The 25,013-nt window shown below is 38.5% G+C and overlaps 4 protein-coding genes across 6 annotated transcripts in view; all 4 read right to left on the bottom strand.

Annotated features, from left to right (window-relative positions):
• The window catches only part of LOC136671424 (3',5'-cyclic-AMP phosphodiesterase 4D-like), a 75,000-nt gene extending 66,652 nt beyond the window's left edge, over positions 1-8,348 (bottom strand). For 2 of the 3 annotated variants that reach the window (XM_066647089.1, XM_066647091.1), the window contains exons 1-2: positions 8,159-8,321; positions 3,928-4,008 (exon numbers count right to left, since the gene is read on the bottom strand). In XM_066647089.1, coding sequence (XP_066503186.1) covers positions 3,928-3,954 — 27 coding nt within the window. In that variant the 5' untranslated portion in view covers positions 3,955-4,008; positions 8,159-8,321. Of the gene's footprint in view, positions 1-3,927; positions 4,009-8,158 lie in introns of all 3 variants that reach the window. The other variant, XM_066647090.1, reaches the window with a different exon arrangement.
• Positions 8,349-9,697: 1,349 nt separating this feature from the next.
• LOC136672347 (protein CIST1-like) lies at positions 9,698-13,075 on the bottom strand. The gene is made up of 4 exons (XM_066648358.1): positions 12,877-13,075; positions 11,910-12,365; positions 11,179-11,342; positions 9,698-11,062 (listed from the first exon to the last, which is right to left on the bottom strand). Exons 1-4 carry the CDS (start codon positions 12,932-12,934, stop codon positions 11,015-11,017), a joined length of 726 nt encoding a protein of 241 aa, XP_066504455.1. The 5' UTR covers positions 12,935-13,075; the 3' UTR covers positions 9,698-11,014.
• A 127-nt stretch (positions 13,076-13,202) lies between these two features.
• On the bottom strand, positions 13,203-19,260 carry mpv17l2 (MPV17 mitochondrial inner membrane protein like 2). Its single transcript, XM_066648359.1, has 5 exons — positions 18,895-19,260; positions 16,608-16,769; positions 16,392-16,468; positions 15,295-15,423; positions 13,203-15,096 (listed from the first exon to the last, which is right to left on the bottom strand). Exons 1-5 carry the CDS (start codon positions 19,079-19,081, stop codon positions 15,004-15,006), a joined length of 648 nt encoding a protein of 215 aa, XP_066504456.1. The 5' UTR covers positions 19,082-19,260; the 3' UTR covers positions 13,203-15,003.
• A 1,022-nt stretch (positions 19,261-20,282) lies between these two features.
• Positions 20,283-23,716, bottom strand: ifi30b (IFI30 lysosomal thiol reductase b). The gene is made up of 8 exons (XM_066648122.1): positions 23,572-23,716; positions 22,323-22,511; positions 21,563-21,751; positions 21,333-21,401; positions 21,157-21,246; positions 20,910-21,062; positions 20,486-20,554; positions 20,283-20,385 (listed from the first exon to the last, which is right to left on the bottom strand). The coding sequence occupies exons 1-8, from the start codon at positions 23,704-23,706 to the stop codon at positions 20,326-20,328; spliced, it is 954 nt and encodes a 317-aa protein (XP_066504219.1). The 5' UTR covers positions 23,707-23,716; the 3' UTR covers positions 20,283-20,325.
• Between the last annotated feature and the right edge of the window lie 1,297 nt (positions 23,717-25,013).

Genomic DNA, 25,013 nt, shown 5'->3' with positions numbered 1-25,013 from the left:
ACAGCACGGAGAATCTGTCGCACAGCTTGAAAATTACAGTCAATAAGCAATGCATGGGTAAGGTCAGCAAGCTTACACAAATCGCTAATGCAGAATTGATCTGCAGCATACTCCTCCGATCCATAATGCTGATAGATATTTACTGAAATTACAGCAGTCAGTTTGGGCAAAAACCCACTTTACTTGCACAGAGCTGTTCCTGAATTTATCTATAAATCAACCTTATTTGCATTTGTCAATGTACTGTGCAACACCTTCAGAAATTAAATACATGCGGTCCTCTCTGATTTTGCACAGTGGGGTACATAAAATTGACCTAGGGTTCGTTGATTAAAGAATATTTCATCAGTTGTACAATTAACTAAACGATACGGAGATTAGAAAAATCATACTTTTAAACCCCTCTCCTGGTCTTAAGACAGCACTAATGTATCAAGCATGCTGGCTGTGTGAGAGTCACCAGCAGAAAGTGACTATGGTCTGACTGTGCCTCCATCTGCCCAACAATAAGGCACGAGCAAATGTCATACATGCATAATAGAATCCATGGCCAATCCTGCTGAAGCCGTGGGTGAGTGGGGAAATTACACCTGTGGACAAAGACACTGATGTACATAACGACAAACTTGCTCTTCACAGAAGTAACTGTTAAAAACATCTATCAAGTCAATCTGGGTTGTTTCTGAGGACGCATCATCCAATAACAGAACGCTTATTTGCATAATGTGGAAATGATTGAGAGGGCTGAGGTGGGCTGGGCTGAGGCGTTTTCTTATTTACTTGCTTCAAGGCTCATGAATAAGGAGCGCTGGCACTGACAGCACAGGCACATGTTACACGCCTGAAATGCCAAAATGCATCACTGTTGATTTGTGATGGAGTAGAGATAATGCCATTCTGTCTAGTTCAATACACATCCATTTTCATTCAAAATGTACTAAGCTTTAAGAGGGCTCGTGGTACTGAAATTAAAGTTTGGAAACATGGGGTATAACAGCATGCTTGAAGTTGAATGAATTAGTTCAACATACTGTTCACTTCCAAGTTTGATGTATACAGTTCATCTATGAAAACAGCTTTGTAAAACTGTCATGTTCTTAATTTTGTGATGTCATAATGATACGGTTACTATATGCATTTCTAGGCAACTGCATTCTAGTCCTTTCCATTCATGTTAAAGCTATCAGGAAGATCACTTCTTTAATGAAGCACAATAAATCACACCATCAGTGCACAGCTCAGTCAAAGAAGCTGTAAAAGAGATCAGAATATCTAACTTCTTTTTGGTACATGAAACAAATGTCCCAAGTGACCACACAGCTAAAACAGGAGGAATACAGGCTAATTTAATACAGCCATCTAAAACTAGTGCTCTGACTACTCAAACAAACACTCCACTTGAACAAACCAGAACTTCATTTACCAATGTGTCTTATATGAGCTATTTTATATAAAGAATTGTAACATTAATACAACACTGCAACACTTTACATTAAGTGGAGCTACAAGCAATGACATGATGCTTCTGGTGTAGCTCTTACATAACATTAAACCTGTTTTTCTTTATTCCATATCTGGTTAATATTTACTGCAAGCATGGGCTTGATCCTGGTGATCAAACTGGTGCCAGCTCTCATTTCATACTACAACATTCATAGCATGTCTTACAGTGCTGCATTAAGAACACACTAATAGTGTAACTCTCCATTCTTCTGTCAATTTACAATCACGGAAACAAAACAACAATCAAGATACAAATCCCCCCCACCCCTCTCTCTCTCTCTATTAAAGTGTCTCTCACTCATGCTTGTGTGGTAGGATCAGCTGGAGGAACCATCAGCAGGGAATCTCTTCATTAAATGTCATAGTCAAAACAGATTCAGAATTTAAAGAGATTCAATTAAGAGCTACATGAAGAACATCACAAAGGATATCAGCATGCATCAAGAGCGGGCTTCATCAGTGTTCAATGACAGATAATGATTATTAACAAAAATACTCAAGGATACGAAACAACACTTAATTAAACCACATTAATCTGGTTGTTTTGTTTGCTCCTCTGTTGTTCAAGTACAGGCTGCGTGTCCAATTCTGCTCATCATCATCAGAGCCATGTTTCTCAGGCGCCTGATTAGTGACACTTTTGTTGTTTTCAAGCTGTTCGTCATTTACTTGCTTCCTCTTTGTGAAATGTTATTACTTTATATAAGTTTGGTTTGGAGGCTGTGAAATTTTTTTTGCACTTAAGTATTCGAATCCTTAAACTAAGCTTAACACAAGTCACAGGAAGCCAGGGCAAACACAGCATAGAGTTGTAAATTAGTAATTTCATTAACTTAAGGGCTCCCTGTGTCAGAGTGGGTTCCCTCCGGGTGCTCCGGTTTCCTCCCACGGTCCAAAAACACACGTTGGTAGGTGGATTGGCGACTCAAAAAGTGTCCGTAGGTGTGAGTGTGTGAATGAATGTGTGTGTGTGTGTTGCTCTGTGAAGGACTGGTGCCCCCTCCAGGGTGTATTCCCGCCTTGCGCCCAATGATTCCAGGTAGGCTCTGGACCCACCGTGACCCTGAACTGGATAAGCGCTTACAGATAATGGATGAATTAATTAATTAACTGAAAGGGGAAAATGTTATCAATCACCAGTTGGCTCTTTGTGTGAAGAAAATAATTAGGGGCAGTCATGGCCTAATGGTTAGAGACCAGGCTTGGGATCTGAATGTCGCTGTTCATCCTTTCAACCAGTGGGAACATTGGGGTGGCTGGGGTATCCTGGAGAAAAGCAACTAACCCCCAACTGCTACCCCTTGTGTGTGTGTGTGTGTGTGTGTGTGTGTGTGTGTGTGTGGGTGTGGTGCAGACACACTTTTATTTTACATTGTGCAATGACAATAAAAAAAATATTTTAAATACCTTCTTAGTTACTCAAAGAACCTATTAACCAATTTTCGTTTATAATTATGATTATGATTAAGCCAGACATCACCTAATGTTCCAGTAATATGAATTAGACTGAACATTTTATCTTTTGTGGAGGTTTTTTCATAACTGCTACCTACATAATATCTGGGAAATACTGTACGTCGTCAGAATTGCTGTAATGTTATCGTCCAAATCAGTCTGTGTATTTATATCATTTACATATAACACATCTCCTTTGATGATTCAGAATTCTTTGAAAAAGGATCCAAACCAACGTATCACCATAGCGATACAGTACTGATGCGGAGACAAATTAACAATACGTTACCAAACCAAAAAAATAAAAAAACTTACAAGGCAGACCTCATCATCTGTTCAGGAATTTACACTGTATAATGATGTGTGACTTAGCACCTGGCACTTCTCTCAATGCTAATTATTCAATACTCACTTACACAACACTTCATCGAATGCTGAGATATTCTTGAGGTGTTAATTGCAGATCAGATTAATACCACAAGTTTGGTAGATATGTGTGTGTGTGTGTGCACTCTGTCCTGGGTTCGTGTGGGCAATGTGTTTGCATGAGAGTACTTATATGTGTTAGATAAGTTTTTATAACAGCGTAACTCCCTATTCCACCCAGAGTATATGTCTATAGGTCTGAAGGAGACTTTGATAATTTGCACTGTTTATTAAAGTGAACTCCAAAGATAATTGCTTTATTATGGTGTTTTCAAAGTAATTCGTATCATTGCTGTCAAATGAAACCTTTTAATTCCATCTAAAACATTACTGGGCCTTTATGTGATGATGATATTTTATAATGGTAAATAATCTAAAATAAATCCAAATAAAAAAGTCCTGGAACATTAAGTTGCCTTAAGGTGTTAAGTACGTGTCTCTTCTCCAATCCATTTTGATGATTCAAAGTTTTCTTACGACAGCAAGGACATGACTCACAGTGATTCATAAATGGCTGGAAACAGTGAATAGTGTGTGTCTTACCTCGGCTGATAGATGGGACATTGACATGGAATTCCCCCTTTACGTCGTCTTGTATTTGCGGAGAGACAGAAGCATCAACGTCTGTGATGAAAAACAAAAAGAACCTGAGTTATAGCAATGACAGCGCTCGAGACAGTCACTTGACCGAGGCCATACTTCAGTCTCACACATTACGCCACTCCCTGCAGGTAGAAACATAACCAAACACATAAAATGAGCTTTCTTAACAAAGATTAAAGATGGGATAAAAAGTAGATAATCACTGTTGTAACAAATCTGTCTATCTCTGAAAATATAGCCTTATAAAAGAAGAAAAGTAATTTAATGAATGTTAATGCAACACACTTTTAAATGTTTGTATCTCCTGTATTGTTACTGAATTAATTTAAAGCATAGGTTATGAGATTTTTGCAGCATATGCTAAAAAAGGAAATTAAAAACCCGAAGGTGTTTTAAAACGTTGTAAGCAAACAAGAGTTCATGTTTATTGGGTTAAAAATAAAAATCTATTATATAATACATACAACATTCAATATTTAATGTATTGGCTTGAGATATGGGCACAGCAGATAGTGTCGCAGTCACACAGCTCCAGGAACCTGGAGGTTGTGGGTTCGATTTCCGCTTCAGGTGACTGTCTGTGAGGAGTTGGTGTGTTCTCCCTGTGTGTGCGTGGGTTTCCTCCAGGTGCTCCGGTTTCCTCCCACAGTCCAAAATCACACGTCGGTAGGTGGATTGGCGACTCAAAAGTGTCCGTAGGTGTGAGTGTGTGAGTGAATGTGTGTGTGTTTGTGTTGCCCTGTGAAGGACTGGCACCCCCTCCAGGGTGTATTCCTGCCTTGTGTCCAATGATTCCAGGTAGGCTCTGGACCCACCGCGACCCTGAACTGGATAAGCGCTTACAGATAATGAATGAATGAATGAATGACTTGAGATATGATCACCACTGCTAAAATAACGTTAGCACTCAAAGCTAATTTGATTAAAACTTCAGCTCCTAGCATCATTATGGACACATGAATATTTTGGCAACAAATAAAAAAAAAAAAACAGCTATTCCAATCTTTTGAATGAGTGTAAATATTGACCATTTCTATTGGCCCATTCATTGTAAATGTTCACACACAGTGAAAGGCATTTTTATATTTTGGAGTGGAAGAATGAACGTGTAGGGAGCCGATATAACTGACAAATATACGTGATCTTTTCTTAGGCTCGTAGAACCCCATCCCTTTAAATATTAACCATTTGGAAGCTGCAATCTTTTAAACTGTGCTCCTTGAGTTCACACTTATCATGGGATATCATAAAGTACAGGAATGAGCTTCTTTGAAGTGCCCCTCTCTCTGACGCAGACTCTTACTATCATCTGGGGGTAATAAAGCAGAACAGTGTCATAACAACACCAGACCTTCACTGCAATTTCTTTGGCAGTTGACAGGCAGAGTCAAATAATGAAAACAAATTGAACCCCACACCTCCTTAAGGAATCAAGAGCAATGTGGCAAAGTCTAAATCAATATAAGGTCAAATATTCATGAGGAAACTGTAAAAACACACCACTCTGTCCCTCAGCAGAGATTACGGCTGAGAACAGCAGGGCGCAGGCAGTGACTGCAGGGAGCCTGCTCCAGCAAGATTGACAATGGAATAGAAAAGATAATAAATACACAATGCAGGACACATAAAGGCTCATTTAAGACATCAGACCTGGTTTTGCTCCAAACTTACAGGCTCTTGTTAATTGCGTGCACTGATTCGGAACCTTTTTATTGCATATTTGACTGAGCAGTTTAATGGTGTTCCATTAAAAAGACACATTTGTCATGCCATTACTCTTCCATTAAAAACGAGGTGCCGACATTGGGAGGAGAGAGAAAAGAGCACTCATTCAGAAACATTTAATCTTTTCTTAAACTTAATTGCATAGCACACTAATAAGCAGACGAATGCCTCAGAGGACGAGTAGGAAGGAGCACTAGTGTGTTTGGGCAACGATGCCATAAGTGTTTGGAAAATGTACAAAAATATAGATAATGAGCTTGAACTGTAATCTTTCATTAAGGAAGAAATTCGGTCAGTGGGTAACAGTGTGGGACTGAGACACCACTCAGAGGACAGCAGGGTGAATTTCTGCCCACAGTTCCAGCCTTGAGGTGGACAAACCAGCCAAAAACCAAGGAAAGCATTGGATGTTTAACAAAATTATGACTCAAAACAGACATGTCGACCGAAAGATCCTGAGGGTGAGTAAATATACAACTACAGGGTCATCTACAGACGTGCAATGGAGCTGCCATTTTCAAGAAGAATAAAACCCATTCTTTAATACCAGTGGCAGATTACAATGCTAAACTGTGTCTGATGAGTTTGTGGACTGTAATTTCATTTACATATTTATGTTACTCAAAGATTCTAACACTGAAAATCCACACTGAAGTTGTGACAGAGTGAGATTCCTGAGTTATATAAGGTTTTTAATTTTTAAAATGTGTGTTTTCTTGGATTTAATGTGTACTAATGTATAATAAAGTTTTTCATAGAGCTGTTCAGTTACTGCCTTTCAGTTCTCACTCAGGACACACACAGCAAATTCACCAGTGTTAAATCAACACTGTTAGTGTAATAATTTAACACTCTCAGTTAACACGTTAACACTAATAGTGTTGATTTAACACTGGTGAATTTGCTGTGCAGCACTGAATAAACCTCACAAGAGATGGGTGCATCCCCTAACAGCCAGCTTGAGGTGATGTACAAAATTAGCAGCTCAAAATACTCTTGAACTGCTGTGGAGCATAACATACCCAGCATCCACCCACACACCTACGGACACTTTTGAGTCGCCAATCCACCTACCGACGTGTGTTTTTGGACTGTGGGAGGAAACTGGAGCACCTGGAGGAAACCCACACGGACACAGGGAGAACACACCAACTCCTCACAGACAGTCACCCGGAGCGGGACTAGAACCCACAACCTCCAGGCTCCTCCAGGCGACACTACCTGCTGCTCCACCATGCTGCCCCATATTAAAAATAAAAAAATTAATAAATAAAAAAATTAAAACGCTAAATCCAAAGTCTGAGCTCAAACACAAATCAATATTATAAAAAAGTGAATCAAATTATATTGAAAAACGAAATAACTAGTTCACATTTTGCTGATTTGCCAAATCCACCCTAAAGCAAACCCAACCCTGCTACTCTCAGCCCTGTTACTCAGGACACCGTCAGCAAATACATAAATGAGATCACTGTTTAAAAAACAAAGGGTGGAATCCATTTTCACATCAACAGAAAGAGATACAGAACTGAGTAAACTGAACTGCTTCTTCAGAGAGGCTTAGATCCTGGAAAAAGTAGGTTAAAGTTATTGAGGTAAAAAAAATTGAACAAAATATGAATGAGTAAAATGTAACTGGGTTAAAATGTAGATTCCTTTAGTCAGAAGAAGTCTAAAAGTATTAGGATTTGAAAACTGTCCAGAAGTACATGCTCTGAAGGCAATGTAAAGGGTTATTACCTTTCTCTGCTGTTTACTAGAGTCCAACTCGAGACATACCTTCATGATAAAATTAAGGCATGCAAACAACTTAATAAGGTCGGGGAACAAGATATTTAAATACATGGGAATGACTTAAAAAAGCCATAGTAAGACTTAAGTCATACAAATGCCTTTGTGATTTGAGAGAACAAATTAAAACAATTTAACAAGGTGTGGGAACAAGATATTTCATGTTTTGGAATGTTATTTGTTTGACGCGAGAGAACGATTGAGAACACTGAGAATATCGTTGGAATGTGAGGTAACGAGACATCTCTCTCCCACGTCTAATTAACTCGTTCTCACGCTTTAGCTTTATAATGAAGGGTCGGCTCCGATGTGTACTCATCTCTTCTCAAAAAAAGAACAAAGAATTAACTGGGACATCTTGACTTTGACACACTTTGGTGACCTGTGTGAAGACCTGATTTCCTGCAGCTCCATTTACGGCTGCGCTGCCGGTTAGATCAGTTATACACAAAAAAAACAAGCAAAACAGTAAAAAAACACCCAAAAAATAGCATTCTGAAGTTTTAAGTAGAATAAAAGATAGACCTTAACGGCGGGTAACATTTGGTTGAAAGCAGGCTAAAGGTAAGTGTAACGGGGGTAAACAAGAGGTTAATACAAACTGAGGTAAGTTGTGCAGTTTAACAAAAAAAACAAAAAAACCGTTGGCACTTACTTTAGAGCGCGGTCTCGACAGTTCGGGTCATAAAGTCAGCTTCTGAGAGAGAGAAGGAGCCCAGAGGCGTATCACAGTGTCTGTAAAGGACGAAGAAACTGAGACACTGAGCCTGAGGCAAAGTAAATCTACATGTTTAACTCACCGCTTTCTCTCTCAGACTTCAAACTCTGAACCAAAGACTGCACTGATGACGCTGGGTGTGTGTCACGTGACACGAAGTAACTCCAGATGTAAACAAAGGAGCGTGTAAAGCGTTAGAGCCCTGAAGGGCAACTCCACCCACTCTTCCAAATTTCTGCATTCTTAAAGGGTTAAGATGCCAACAGTGACACTCAGAACGGATTCGTGTGAAATGTTCCGCGGTAAAGACACTTACCAATTCAGAACTGTTCACAGTGGTGGTGAAAGACTGTCATTCTATTGTATAATTACATAACATTATCACACATACATTGCATGATGCATGGGGCACTGTTTTACAACTGAAATGTTAGAGCATAGTTAAAATGCTTAGTTTTAATCACAGTATTTTAAACTGTATTCAGAGCGAGGAGATAAGCCTGTGCAGGGTTCTGTAAGACAAATCCAAATGAAACCTTGGGTATTGGGTATTTTATCACTGTCAACATTAACCTACAGAACCTCAGAAGATTTCAGAACTGTTCACTGGTGGTTATGAAAATAAATAAAATAGCTCTGTTTGCATTGAAAGTCACATGACTTCTGGATCCCATCACCATCACCCTAAAGAAATCTGACTCTATGTTTATCCACAGCAGGGAGTTCTTAAAAGTTTCACAGCATGATAAACATTATCCAACCTCCCAGCTCGCAGAGTAAGATGGCGACAATTGGGAATTTCTGAAATCCTCCAAAGCTAAAGCAGGAATTATTGTTGTTTGTATAATCGTACAATTTTTGGCAAGTAACATTATTTTGCAATACAGGAAAAGCATGTATAAACAAAACAAACACTGTCATTTGTATACAAAAACATAATTCAGTCAAAATTATTCTGACATGGCAGTGAAAAGCCAAAGAAAATATAAGCCACATGTCCAGGAGAAACTCTGCAGCCAATGCTAAGTGATACACACAATCCATTCTATGTCATTTGAATACAGAATAAGCATGGGCCACACGATTTACTTATATTCTGCTGTAGAACCATGCGCTAATAGTGAGTTTAGTGGGGAATGAAGAATGACAGAAGGGTCTACACATGAGACTATGTGTATCATGGCATCAAATAACACCTCCTTCCGCCACAGCAGTGGGAGGGCTCTTTATCAACTTACATCTGTATATTTTTATAAAACCCCTTCGAGTTCTTAACCTGGAGGTCATGACCCCCTTGAGGGTCTCAAATCAGTGCCAGGGGTTGCAACACTCAGAATAAGGACCTCTGATATACTTATCTAGAGACTGAAACATAAAACAAGTGGGTCGTATTAATATTATTTAAATAAATGTACCAGAAGAGGAAATAAAACACATCAACTATTGTGCATATCGTTGTTGTTATGTATTTTATGCAGAGGTATATGCAAATTATGTCACATTTAAAGTGTCTGTAGCATAAGTATTTCCAGCATTAGTCCCCCTCCCCTGCAGTTACAACATAAACATACTGTGCATGAAAGAGAACCCAAGAAATCCCTGAAATAAGGACAGAAATATGTGTAATTTTATAATTAATATGACACCACAAAAAGAAGATATATTTTAAAAGGCATGCTTCTGCAGCACCATCTGGAGAAATATACTTGAATCAAAGCATCAAAAGGGTTTGCATCTGTTTCCTCACAATTATCTCAATATCTTTGAGATTATTTATTAAAATATTTTCAACTGGAGAAAAGCTGAGCATTAAAAATAGCAGGGATTGTTTTAGTGGCTGTTTTACTTCAAGACCAAACAAACATAAAACAAAGACCTACACAATAATCAAATCTAATTAATGTCCTTTGGCCAGGTACTGAAGCCTAAAGAATCTACATGACTGAGCTGACAGACATATCTCCAAACCTTTACCAGAGAAAGAAAAAACCTTCTTAAATTTTAATGAAAATCAACGTATAGGGCGAGACAAAGGTCGCAGGACACCTTTTTGTTTTCTTTGATATGCTACATGATCGCCTTGGAAATAACTTGCCCTTGATCCAATATGGCGGCTTTCAAAGTGGAGGCCATGTTCCAGACATAGCCTATGAGAATAATAAAAGGCCTCTCACCCACTACTTGCTGGGGTATTCAAATAAAAGGGTGTCCTGTGACTTTTGAATCACTCTGTGTATATATATATATATATATATATATATATATATATATATATATATATATATATACACACAATATATACATACACACACACACACGCTAACATACATTAGAGATCCTAAAATTACACAGCTGCAAAAGCAGCTATGACCACAGAGTATGTTATCACACCGACCAAAACATAACCACAATACATTTCTTTCCTGTCACATGTTCATTACCCAACTAGAGGTATTCATCTGTTCACAATCAAATAAAGCAAATAATAATTTACTTATGGCTTAGCAGAGTATTCTAGGGGGAAATGTGCATTCTACCTATACATTTCATTGGAGATATATAGTTGTTTCAGTGGTGGGTAGTTCAAGTCCAGAAAGTAAAATCCTCTCCAGGGTTTTGTTCCAATTGCTGGTTTGAGCTAACAGGAGAAGCCCAGGGAGGATTAATAAGTCAGGGCCTGAGCCACCCTGACCTGGTTGGAAGTCATTTCTACACTTGCTTTGGACTGCAAAACATACATTTAGAAATCTTTTCATATTGCATTCTTGATGCTCTTGATCTTCAAAGGCTCCTTTATTTTGGAGGGTATCGGGCAAATGGTGCTTCTTCACTCATCTTGCCCTGACATCAGGAAAAGAAAGGAATGATTAAAAACAAGGAAAATGCAGTGGTGATATAAATAGGCTGCAATGTGTAAAGTTGGACTAAGGGGTGTAGCTGAGCAAACAGAAACTCACCATTGGTAAATCGTCCAACCTTTCAAACCTGGGCTTCCTAAAGGTGGTTATGAACTTGATGATCACCACCACTAGAACCAGCGCCAGAACTATGAAGAAAATACAGAGGATAGCCACAAGGCCCGGGTTCCTTGCCAGGCTGTTTCCTCCTGAAGCTTGTGAAACTAAAAAAAACAAAAAACAAAGAGGATAATCACACAAGATACTGGCAATTAAATATTCTTAGCACAAGCTTTGTTTCAATATTATTGAATTGACATGAGTTATATAAGACAAATTCATAATCTAGCAGTAATTCGACAATTAATTGACACTATATAAAGAGACAATAATAGAGCTGTCACTTACAGTTATGTAAGGAATTCAATAATCAAGTTCAGAGAAGTTATCATTATCCTTTATCTAATAAACAATAATCTAGCGAAAACTTGGCAATCATTTGATATATGGGAAATCAACTGAGCCATCACTATCAATTCTTTAAGAAACTGAAGCTGAAAATGAACAACAACTGAACAACAAATCATGCTTAACCTTTTACAATTTCCATAATAGGAGAATTTTTAAAAAGTCTTCATTAAACACAACATGGCAAAACAAGAAAGGACATGGTTGTGTCCATCAGGCTCGCTTTTGGATTGGAAAAGAGTATTAACCAAGAAAAAAATATTCTTTTAAGAGATTAATCGCAACAGCTCTAGTAGTCAAGCTCATGCTAATAGTCTGTGTACCTGTGCTGTGAACAATGTTCACTGTTTGTGCTGAGGCTGTAGTATTGGGTTGTCTAGTGGGTAAAAGGCTGGTCTCTGGTGAATTCACGTTGGTTGTCTTTAGCGTGGTGATTCCACTAGAGTAATTTTTGAGGACCTCTGTTGTTGTTTCTTCACTGAGTGTGCTATGGCCTTGACGTGAAGATGTGGTTGACCCTGACTGTTGTCCGGACATTGTCGTATTGCTGCTGGTTTCTGGACTCTTTGATGGAGGTGTTTCAGTTTCAGTACGATTCAAAGTGGTTGAACCCACAGCAGAGGTCAGAGCAGAAGTTTGAGTGGTTGATGAAGGAGAGACCCTCTCTGACCCATGTGTTTCAGTGACGGTCTCATTTGTGGTCAGCGTGGTGGATGAAACAGGGGAGTAAGTGCTCGATTCAGGTGATGAGGTCTGGTTCGAAACTGTATGAGTTTGTACTATATTTATTAAGGCAGAAAAAAAAATTGCATTACTTCATAACAGACAAATATTTGATTTTGAGGGTATCTTTGCTGTCACAACAAACCTTTACATGACATAGCTTGAGCATACTAACGGTCACTGACACAAAATTCCATGACACTGACAATTCAAGTCTAGAGCCTCTTCTGGTAAAATGGCAGCACAAGCAATAACTTTCATTACACTAGCATTGCTTTTTGAATATATTTTAATATCTTGCTTTGTGAGTATATAAACCCAATGTGACCAAAAACCATTGGTCCGGATAAGGCTTTGGTTTAAGAACCAACGTAAACCACCACAGACCACAGGTGTTGGACAAACAAGGTCAGAATAACACACGCAATGTGTTAAACTGGCGCCTACCCTCAGGAAGTACTTTGCATGCTTTTTTGCATTGTGCTATGACGTGCTCAGCAATTTCTGGTGTGAAAGCAGCTCATTTCGCGCCAATTACCAAGTGAGAAACACTTAAGACAGCCTTACCTAGTGATGCTCTGGAAGCAATGATTAAAATGGTAATAGCATGTAGCATGTTAGCCATGATGTTGAGCCCAATTAGCTCACGTATCTCAGTAGCGAAACAGTGCAGCAGCCGATAAAACTCTGTAGCAGAAGCAAGAACCACATCCTTAACAGGATGTGGCCTGTAGCAGAGGTGTGGTTTTTTCAGCCGGAGCTTATCAGTAATATCGGACTCTGGTTAGTCACTGTTTGCATTGGGTATACATCATCTCTCCTAAGAAGGAATACATGAGTAGAGACTTCTCTTTAAGAAACACATACAAATGGTAACCATTCCACTCAAGAGGTTTATTTATTTGAATTATTTGACTGATTTAATGACTTTTTGCGAACACATCTTTATAACAACAATAATAATAAAAAAGAAATAAGGTTATAATATTGTACACATTCAGCATTTTGCAGTAGAGAGCAAAAATTGGACACTGGATATGTTAAATTGACTAGAAACACCACTCCACTTTCCTCTCTTTTTTTAAACAAAATAACAGTCACCCAGTAATTTATTATTAGACTGTAAGGCTTATGTATAATATATATATATACACACACACACACACACACACCCCATCACAGGACATTGCATTAGCTTTTATTTTAGCACTGCTAAATTGTATGCATTTATATATTTTTTTATATATATATATAGCTATATATACTTTTAACAATCAAAAATATGTTATACAAAAGGACATAATCTGCATTAAAAACTCTGCACAAAAGGAACAAGTGGCAGTGTATCATCAAAGACACAATTGTAAAAGGACTTTCCAAAACTCTCTCTCACAGGATGTAAAGATAAAAATGGAACAAGAGAGAGAAAATGAGATCGGTAACAACTATGCAAGAGCTGGTTGACCACACAATCTGTCAGCATCAGATAAGCAGCATATAGTGTTTAACTTTGAGTGACCAATCTTGCTCCACATCTGAAAGAAATACTTGTGTTTGTGTCCATCCTTCAACAGTTTAGCAGATAATGCTGAGTCATAAAGGACGTGTAGCTGTCGAGACCATTTGGAAATGAGAGAAATGAAAGCTAGTCTCTGACCCGTGCACAACACCGTAAATGCAGTAGGGTGGAGTCCCTGAGGAGTTTTACAAGGTAACATATGGTAAATGGTCCATCAGAACATCATTACAGAACGCAAGCTTTAGTTATAGCTCCATTTTAATACGAATCAGTTTGAGAACTAGTCTGGAGATGTGCATTTTCTCAGAGGTTTGGAATGGAAACCCCACTGAATATTGTTTCAATTTACCTGATTGAAAAGTGAGTTATTCTCGGAAAAAAACATTTGACATCAACATAATTTTGCAGTTCTTTTCCCTTATTTTGCTGATATTTGTTGAAGTCATGCATTTATTCTGGTGGCAAGCTTCCACCAGCAGCTTTCTAAAGGAGTGTTTAATTTTTACTCAGATACCACCTCTAATATGATCTCTACCTGAAGACAATTTTACATCTGTCTTTGTACTAACAGATGGAGAACTGGAGCACTCCAATCAATAACATCTAGAAGGAAACTTTAATAACTCTGAAGGCCAAATACTCTGGTTCTTATGATTCATTAGTTTTATCTGTCCGAATCTTCTTTAATTAAACTACACTACAGTTGTGGTAAACACTATAGCTGGCATTTAGCCAAAATCATTGCACTTATTTCTGCACAGTTCATTTTACTGATTCGTACCTGACAATCTAAGCACATATTTGTGTCCAGATTCACTAAACTGATGTTTTAAATAAATTTGATGGTGTGTCATTGAATAGTTTTAAGATCGGTGACGTCTTTAAATGTCATGAATCAATCGATCAGAGGAATATCTTAATTCACAGACATAAGGACATGTCCACATTTACTCTGAACGGGGATTCAACCTTCACTTGTGTCCTGTGCATTAAATACTTTACATGGCACTCTAAAAGGCTCAGTGTAAGACTCTGGACTCCTTCTGTCACATCTTTAGTGACTGAATCATGACTGTTTCTATCAGTGATTCATCAAATACGTACTCTCATAGAATTAACGTCTTTAAACAATAAAGTCAGGTCCAAGAACATCAGCTCAGTTGGAAATATTGCTGTTAAAGTTTGTCGTCTATTGGTTTCACAGAGGGAAGGGGCACTGCAGAATCCTTTTCATCCTCCACCAGTTCATCCAGCTGTGGATTGTCCTGCTAAAAGACACATGCAAATCAAAGTTGGTGTTTGCTTTGAGAAGAATTTGAGGAAAAACATATATAATTTCAATTTAAACTGTCAAGTCAAGAGCCGAACACTTTTTCCTACGTTCTCAGGCAACTTTATATGGCCAACAACCCAAATGTATATAAAAAAAAAAAACCCCAGTGGGATTTGATCTCAGTAACCCTTACTCTGTGTTTGAGGTATGAGAGGTAAGTATCCCAGCCCAGCGTGACTGTATTCACATACAGAACCCGAAACTTAGCCGGCAGGAAGTAGAAATTGATCATCTGTGCTGTGGGCCAGACACACCAGTCAGCCTATGGAAATAAAAACATGTATTTTAGATTACATTGACATAATCTACCCCTTTTCCTCAAGTTTCCTGGGGCTTTAAAGCAATGTCTGTGATATGCTTTGGTCAATGTACCACAAGGATCAAGCATCATAGCTCTGTTCCCACACTGTTTAAACAGCCCTGTTCAAAACAACAGTTTAAAGTGCCTGTTCCTTTAAATGGGTCACAGCTCACCCCAGCCCTGAGTGTGCAGAAGCGAAAAGCAAGGCGTTGAAGGTGGAATGAACTACAAGTGTTTTGGGACGTTCATGAACCTATTTTGGAACCATTCGGCACGTTTCCACTAACACAAATTAGTTTGCCAACCAGAAATGGCTTAAGAAATTCCAGAAAGAATCTTAGAGTATTAAATTGTGTTATGGTGCATAAATACTACTTAAATAAACAATAGGAAATAAAAACAGGAACATGCTCATTTTTGTTGGTTTTCCTGGAGCTGTGTTTGGCTCTATGTTGGCTACTTTTCTCCACTGTTCCCAAGCCCCACAGGACAGCTCAGAACTCAGCAACATTTACACACATATTATATCTCACTATGATCTGACTCTGCTGTAAACAAAGAATAATAAATGACCCTGTCATGACTGTGGCCCTGACATTGTATTCAGCCACATTGAGGCTGGAACTGAGCAAACCCTCAACACACCACACTGATGTGTGATGACGTATGCTTGGTTCCTGTCTAAACTGTTGGAAACATAGGCTGATTCACTAGAAAAAAAACACGTTTCCAAGAATCAGGAATGGAAAGGATTTAAAAGCGCTGTGGAGGATTCCTGGTGGTTATATCCCAGTTATATAAAGCAACCTTGGTACTGAAAGAATTCCCCTGAAGCCAAGGAATATAAAAAATAAACAATCATAAATGATAAGCATATTTTTAAGATGCAGTAATTAGATAGAAATGGGAAAATAGCATCAGATTGTTACCTTATAGAATTCCCAGAATTTCTCCTTGAATTCAGTGCAGCCCTTGAACCAACCACGTCCTTCCATGATGCCCATGCCTGACACAGATACATACAAGCATATACAGCATTATACGTAACAAGACTGCAATAAGAATCCATTTAAGGAGAAACTCCAAGCCATAAAAGTGCTGTATGCATACACAATAATAAAACGTTATCATGATTTATGACGCACCTATGAAGTACCACGCCCCAAGAAGTGGTGATGCAAAGAGCTGATCTATCAGCACCTTCTTGGCAACAGTCTTCATCAATTTTCCAGAATAGGTCTTGTCTAGCCACTGATACCAGAAATGGAGGAAGGGCCCCATAGAGCATCCAACCGCATACATGCGCCCTGGAAAAACAACAGTAGACAGGTTAACTTCAAGGTTCAGGAATTCAGAACCCTGCCATAAAACTAAACAATTAATGCTTTCATATTGAAAAATAATTAATGTCATTTAATCAGGAGGTGGCCTAGCTATTCTCATTTCAATTCCATACAAGTATTTCTACTAAGAACGACCATCACTCAAACACCACTGTAGTCAGCTGTCATGCACATATTAGGAACTCCAGAGCTAAGCTATAGACTTTTGAATTCTCAGCAAGAAAGCATTAGAAACTGTACTGGGTGTGTTTTCCTGTGCATAGTAAACAACTCTGCTTTCTTTTTCATGTGAGTCTTGGAAAATTCACAAAGCAGAGGCAGGCAGATCTTAGTGACTGATATGTGACAAAAACTACATGATAAACGAGACAAGAAACAAAACAGACTTGAGCTTGTTGTAAAAGGATGAAAGGTGCTAAAAGTTACTCAAAGTTTATATATTGTTTATACGATCATTTTAAAAAGATCTCCAGCTCATTTTAGTTTAAAGTGAATGTGCTAGAGCTCTGGAGTGGAGGCTGAATGTTTGGTTGTTCTGATTTTCATGGCCCTGAGTCTTCTACCAGAGGAAAATAGCTGTAAGATGTGATGTCCGTGATCAGAGGTGCCAGCTGTAATTTTGCAGCATGCTTGAAGTCCTGAAGTGATGGCAGACTACATCCAATTATCCTCTATGCTCTTCTTATTATTCAAAGTACTTTAATATCAGCTTGTACAAACAACACTTAATCTGGCTTCAGTTGTGTCTCCCTCTAGTGTTACATTAAGATCTCCCTACTTCCAGAACAAACTGCGGCATGCTATGTTTAAATTTTGAGACAAAGCAGTGGTGTCTGTGTTTTTGTTTCTCTGTGATTACTGTTAATATATGCTAATTTACTGTCGTTGTTTATCTGAAGTAAAATACTATTAATATCCAAATCTGAATCCTAGGCTTCTAGGATTAACTCAAAAAAGCTCTTCAGATTCTTTTTCATTTTTGTTGTTGTTTTCTTCGTGTATATTATTATCAAGCATATATTCATAAACTATTTTGTATTTTAATAAAAAAAATAATAATTCAAACAAGAGAAAAAATCAGTGCATATCTCTGACAAACCTGCGACACCAATAACAATTTTACAAATAATAAATTTAAAGGATCAGATGAAAATGAAGAGATATGTGAATGTACACAAATACACAATGTGACAAACACATCATGATCATGATTCAGGCCAGACTCGACTAAGAGTATACAGAATCCCACTATGATATCTCCCAGTTATATCCTACATTTTCTCATAGACTCCAAGTCATTATTATTAAGTTTTAAATCATGAATTTATGTGGCTTCTATATGACTTTGATAACATCTCTGCCTTGGTCAGGTTCCATTTTAGTTCTTCATATTTCACACTGAATTACTCTGAGTTTTTTTAAATCCTGAGAATGTTTAGCAACAGCAGTTGACACTTTGTTTGTTCACCATTTTAGTACAAAGGTTTACACCAGGTTTGGTGTATTATTAGCTGCAGTGGACTGGCACCCTGTGCAGGCTCTGGAACCACAGCGACCCTGATCAGGGTGAAGCACTTCCGGGAGAAGATGAATGATTATATTACTATCTTATTGTTCTAGGAAGTTCCACTGGGGGGCAACGGGGGACTTTGTAACGCAGGACTTTGGCTTTTGAGCCCATACGTTTATTCCCGTGAATGAGAGCAACATTATCTTACACTGAATAATTTTACAATAATTTAATCTTTATTTAATTAGCCTGATTTACCATTATGTATATGCTATAATCAAAGACTTCCATATTAAAGGAAATACACAGGAATAGCAGATTTGATATTAAATGCGTTAACAATAATAATAATAATAATAATAACCTTTAAACTACTACTACTAATTATTATTTTATAAAAATATTAGAGGCTAAATATTGTAGGAATATCTCTCATAAGAAAAACACTATTATATTAAGAACACTTTTTTACTGTGAAAACTATAGAGACTCGGTTTATAAATAAATTAAATAAAACTTTTTTTTTGCTGCTGCGCTGCTGATGTAAGAAGCTGTAAGCTAATGGTAGGTGGTAGATACCTGTGCGCTGCCATTCCCACTGTTTCTCGGGTCTGCGGTGTTTTTCTCGGCTTTGTTGAATACAGTCTCCTAAAGCCAACATTCCCCCGCTACTGATCACATTTGTTACAATCAAGTATTTCCCTGAAAACAGGGGCTTCCAGTAAAAAGATATCCGCACTAACAGGTCCTTACTCCGGGGAATCATCTCTAAGACACAAACGCAGCCTTACCGCAGACACTGTGAAATCCTACACATTAAACAGTGAGAAGTAAATAACCGCTCTGCATGTCCTGTTTTTTTATTTTTTTTAATTTAAAATATTAAAATACTGAAATACGAGATCAGCTGCCGGCAACCAAGGCATGGCAGAAACAGTAGCTAACATTGAGTGACCCTCGTTTCTGAACTACAAAATAAAAGTCCTTTCAACCTTTCTGACAAGCTTTTCAGGGGAGCGTCCCAAATCGCTCCGTATTCCCTAACTAGTTTATAGGATACGTTATGGATTTTTAGCTTCCGGCTCCAAATCGTGCAGTTTGTTCGGTATGGAGGTCTGCACATGTGATTGAATTACATATAGATATTGGTTTGTGTGCTTTACGGAATAATTAAGAACGAAGGAGTGCACTACATAGAGAGTAGGGAGCCATTTGAGATTGAGCTTTTCATTTTATATTTGTCAAAATGACACCGTTACGTTACAATGTATAGATGTATATAGAGTATATAAAAGAAAATAATATGAATTAATAAGAGAGTTCATGATTTTAAAATATGTTAACTAAATAACACAGCAATTACTCTTATTTAATTTTTTTTTAAATCCTTTATGTCCTTTATGGGCAAATATAAAATTTAAATATATATTTGTATTATTTTTTTATAAATTTATCACACACTGGCATGTCTTCAAGCCCCCAGTGTTATTAATGTGGGTACTATTATACAGGAAACAGGTGTTTCCAGTTTAGATCAGGCGTGTTAGGTCAGGTAGTATGTATTATTCACCAATCAAATGTAACTAAAATAATCTAATTTTATACACTTATTTTCTATTTAATTAGCTCCACTCACTATAATGGAGAACTATGGTTATATACCAGTGTTTCATTCAGTCCTTGACAAATGCTCTTCTAGACGAATGGGCAAAGATTTCCACAGACACGCTACTCTTACTGCCTTCCTATAAAAGTGGTAGCTGTTACAGATGCAAAGGGAGAACCAACTTCATATTAATGCCTGTGGATTTAGAATGGGATTTCATCTTCTGTAGGTGCAATGTGTAGGTGTCACAATATGGCTGATCATGTGTTAATAAATGCACAGTATATTTGTCACTACTGTATTTTGTGTCATTTTGTACATCTTTAATAAGGTCACTTCAAACATCATCATATGCATATGGCCAGCTTACACAATGCACATAAACTACTATTTAACAAAAGGTATTAACAGAAACTTCGGTTCAGCTTCTTTAGAGCTCCGGTGCAGACAGGAGGCTTGATTCCCTTCAAGCAGAAAAGACAAGCTGATTAGCCACACATTTCACCTTCTACTTCAGATTTGATGTTTTCACATTCTACCTTAATAAGATAAATATGAACCTACTTCATAAAGCTTGCAGACAAGGTTAAAGAGAGAAGACATCGCTGTGTCTGCCCAGTCCTCTGTGTACACCTGAGAATGTTAAATATGGTAGACTTTCACATTTACAGGCCTTTGCATCATGTTTTATGAGCCTGTAATTATGCAATTAATGGGCAACTGTTGACACACGTTTAATCATCATTTGTACTAAAATGAAGGATATTAACAAGGATATTATTTCTCCAGTGACTGCTCTACTTCACTGGGAATCTTTTCCATTCAGCTCATGGAGGACTAACTGGAAGGTGTGTAAAGGTTATTGCAGTATGACATTTTTAGGTGGTACTGACAAAACATTATTATACATTTATTTATACATGAATAAATTGATTAGATATTTTGGACTTGTAGCATATGAGCAAACAAAAGTGGAAAGTTGTCTTACCCCATTGAAAGTGACCCATGGAACATGTGTGAGGACCGGCCTCAGAGACTGAGTCTTTACACCGTTCTCACGCATCAGACTGTGGCCAAGATTTCCTATAGTGCAGGATTCTATGCTCCTCCATTCCACATGGGGGGCATACAACTGTAAACACTGGAACCAAAGATAGGCATCTAAGTAGATAAGCATAATTTAACATACTCTGCATGCATAGGACACAAAGAAAAACTGATAGGAGGATACACACAGATGGTGCTGATTTTATTACGTCTGATGAGGAAACCATGCAGTGAATAACCGAAAGAGCTGCATGGTCGGTCACATTTAAGACACAGGTCTGTGAAGAAGAGATACTGTGATTATGAACTTGTTTAAAATGAGCATTGTTTTGAAGAGAGATCTATACAGACAAGGGGGGATTACCTCAATCATATTAGCTCTGCACTCCAGCTCACCGTGCTGACATAAGAACGAGTTCTGTTCAGGAAGATCCTGAAGAGTTACAATAAAAAAGGGGGGACATTAACAGTGTATCATCAAATTAGTCATTTTAACAGCGAAAGAAAACTCCTTTGTTACTATTAATGGAAGTTACTGCGTGTGTTTACTTATATCACACGTATATACACACAGCCTTTTGTCCTAAAATTAACCTCTGCATTGCCATATGGCACCAGGTGCACCCTCATGATGTCTCTGAGCATCGTCCATGTGGGAAAGAGCTGTTCAGTCAGGAAGGATCTACAGCCTGGACACAAACTCTCGTAATATACGATCAAATCCACTGGAGACACAGAGGGGTCCGGCCTGGTGACAAACAGCTCCATACACTGCTTCCGAACCTACACACACACACACACACACGCATTCAGCACAACACAGCAAAACACTGGAAACACTGTCATCAAAAATATAATCCCAGATATTTATTTCCTTTTTGTCAACAGCTACAAATCCTTTCAGACCCACAATAATGAGTTGTTTCATTCTCATATTGATGCTGTTGTCAAGTTATTGCTGCGTGTGTGGAGTTGAATGTCTGTGTCTCTAATGGGGGCACCTTAAAGTGACACTAGGTAGAATGGGATTTCAGGTTCAGTATCATTGAGATGCTCCAGCAATGTGTAGTAGGGGAAATAGAGCCTGTGTCATTGCTACTCTGGGCTCAGCACTGAAGAAACTGCACTATTTAACTTCCAACACAGCTGTAGAGTGAGCCCAGGAGCAAAAAAGAACTATGGTTATATACCAGTGTTTCATTCAGTCCTTGACAAATGCTCTTCTAGACGAATGGGCAAAGATTTCCACAGACACGCTACTCTTACTGCCTTCCTATAAAAGTGGTAGCTGTTACAGATGCAAAGGGAGAACCAACTTCATATTAATGCCTGTGGATTTAGAATTAAAATTAACCTCTGCATTGCCATATGGCACCAGGTGCACCCTCATGATGTCTCTGAGCATCGTCCATGTGGGAAAGAGCTGTTCAGTCAGGAAGGATCTACAGCCTGGACACAAACTCTCGTAATATACGATCAAATCCACTGGAGACACAGAGGGGTCCGGCCTGGTGACAAACAGCTCCATACACTGCTTCCGAACCTACACACACACACACACACACGCATTCAGCACAACACAGCAAAACACTGGAAACACTGTCATCAAAAATATAATCCCAGATATTTATTTCCTTTTTGTCAACAGCTACAAATCCTTTCAGACCCACAATAATGAGTTGTTTCATTCTCATATTGATGCTGTTGTCAAGTTATTGCTGCGTGTGTGGAGTTGAATGTCTGTGTCTCTAATGGGGGCACCTTAAAGTGACACTAGGTAGAATGGGATTTCAGGTTCAGTATCATTGAGATGCTCCAGCAATGTGTAGTAGGGGAAATAGAGCCTGTGTCATTGCTACTCTGGGCTCAGCACTGAAGAAACTGCACTATTTAACTTCCAACACAGCTGTAGAGTGAGCCCAGGAGCAAAAATACCAAATCTTACTTTGTGTTCCTTTAAATCGGCTCAATTCACTAATGTTCACAGTGTTTAGAAGTAGTTTAACTTTACAAAGAATACAAAGTTATAAATCCTTAAATAAAAATGTCAAATATAAAGATACAAGCTCTGACCGAGTCTTATCCGGTTGGTGGACACTTAGACACCACAAGCTTCTGTCAAATTAAGAGCTGCTCGTTTCCAGTTTCAAAAGCATGACACTCATTTAAGCTGCACAAAGGAGTCTTTGAAAAGGAGACAGTGTACTCCAGCTGTACATGATGTTTAAGATCTCAGTTCTAGAATAAATCTCCTACGCAGTAGTTCAAACAAAAAGGGGCAGTTATAGATAGATAGATTTACCCTGTTACATATCCTTAATAAAAGCTTTACGTCTCTAAATATGATAAATATTATGATTAGTATGAAGTTGTTGGGGATGAACTGTGTTGGTTCAGCTCCTGATCAACTTTCCTGTTGCTCACAAATCCCACTTTGGTGCTTTAGTATTTTACATCGGCAGCACCTGAGAAGTACTGCTATTTGACTGTATTCACACACAAAATGTCACCCCAGAATGTAAATAATAACGCTAGTGAACCTGTAGTGACGGAAGCTAGTATTAAAGCATAGATAAAACCTCATACATCAGTTACAAACTTACCCCACATTCCACTGCAATTTCCAGAGTCCTACACCACTGTGATGGAGGATAACCACAGGAAGGCTTAGGGTGGGCCATACCTTCACACCTCTCTGTGATAAAGAAAAGAATCACAAAGTTCAAAAAAGAGTTCATTTTTGTGCCTTGGTGATTTAAAAAAATGTTCTCAGATCTGGGTCATCTCAAGTGGAGCTCAGAAGACTTCAGAGAATCTCTTGTTTTAAACTCCTCCCTCTGGTGGAGAGGTCTTCTGACCAGGGGTCGGCTCCGCGCAGTGTTGGGTGTAAAGCAGGTTCTTCATTTGATGGACCTAGTCCGTGAAATATCCTTCTTTTGAGCCCATTCTGTTCCTCAAACACTCAGATTTAGAAAATATGAATAAAAGAACTGAACCCTGTCCTCCCACCAAAACAAACTGAAATGTAAATTGAGTTTTCTAGCAGTTATTAAACACAACAATTCCCTCTGTCCTGCAGATGGTTCATGCTTAAGTTTGAAGGGCTCAAGGTATGATTCAGGTATTTAGCATTGCCTTCAGGTAACGACATGGAGGGCCTGGCTCGTCCATTCTTGACTTTGGAGGTGATGGTTGGATGAATGGCTCCATCTAGTGGCAAAGCTTTAAACAGCTATTTGCACAAACTGAGGCTGTTGCTGTGCCTTCACAAAGCTACGAAGCTGTGTCTGGGGCAGGGGTGGAGCCAGGGCGTGGCCAATGGTGGCCATAGCCACATCATAAATTAATCTCTGTTCCCCCCACCACCGCTTTGCCGGCAAATTATTTGCGGAATCATTTCTGTACGGACGCAATTTAACAGCGCACGTCAAACAAGTAGTTCTCCGAAGAAACAGATGGTGGCGCTGTACGCAATGCCTGTATCAGTAAATAAGTGAATGATCAAAAAACACTACTATATCCACTGCAACTTCACATAGAAAAAAGGTATAATTTCCTGTGCCACCCCTGTGTGAGTAATGGTCTCTGTCTGGCCACCCCTATGAAAACTGTCTGGCTCCACCACTGCTGGGTAGTTTGCAAAATACACTACAAAGACAGCTTTGAGTATTCATATATAACCTATAAAAATAGTAGTAAGAGTTAAAATTCATTCATTCATCCATCGTCTGCATTCGCCTAGAACATGAAAGTCAAAAACTGGATATGACAAATATTTCTATAACTGAATTTGCACACAGTTATAAGAAACAAAAAGGAATTGATAGGCAGAAATATGTTCAGTAATTCATTCATTCATTCATTATCTGTAACCGTTTATCCAATTCAGGGTCACGGTGGGTCCAGAGCCTACCTGGAATCATTGGGCGCAAGGCAGGAATACACCCTGGAGGGGGCGCCAGTCCTTCACAGGGTAACACAGATACACACACACATTCGCTCACACACTCACACCTACGGACACTTTTGAGTCGCCAATCCACCT

The sequence above is a fragment of the Hoplias malabaricus genome, chromosome 16, assembly GCF_029633855.1.
Source record: "Hoplias malabaricus isolate fHopMal1 chromosome 16, fHopMal1.hap1, whole genome shotgun sequence".
Lineage (NCBI taxonomy): Eukaryota > Metazoa > Chordata > Actinopteri > Characiformes > Erythrinidae > Hoplias > Hoplias malabaricus.
Note: the sequence above shows the minus strand (reverse complement) of the source record. Positions and strands in the feature narration are given on the sequence as shown.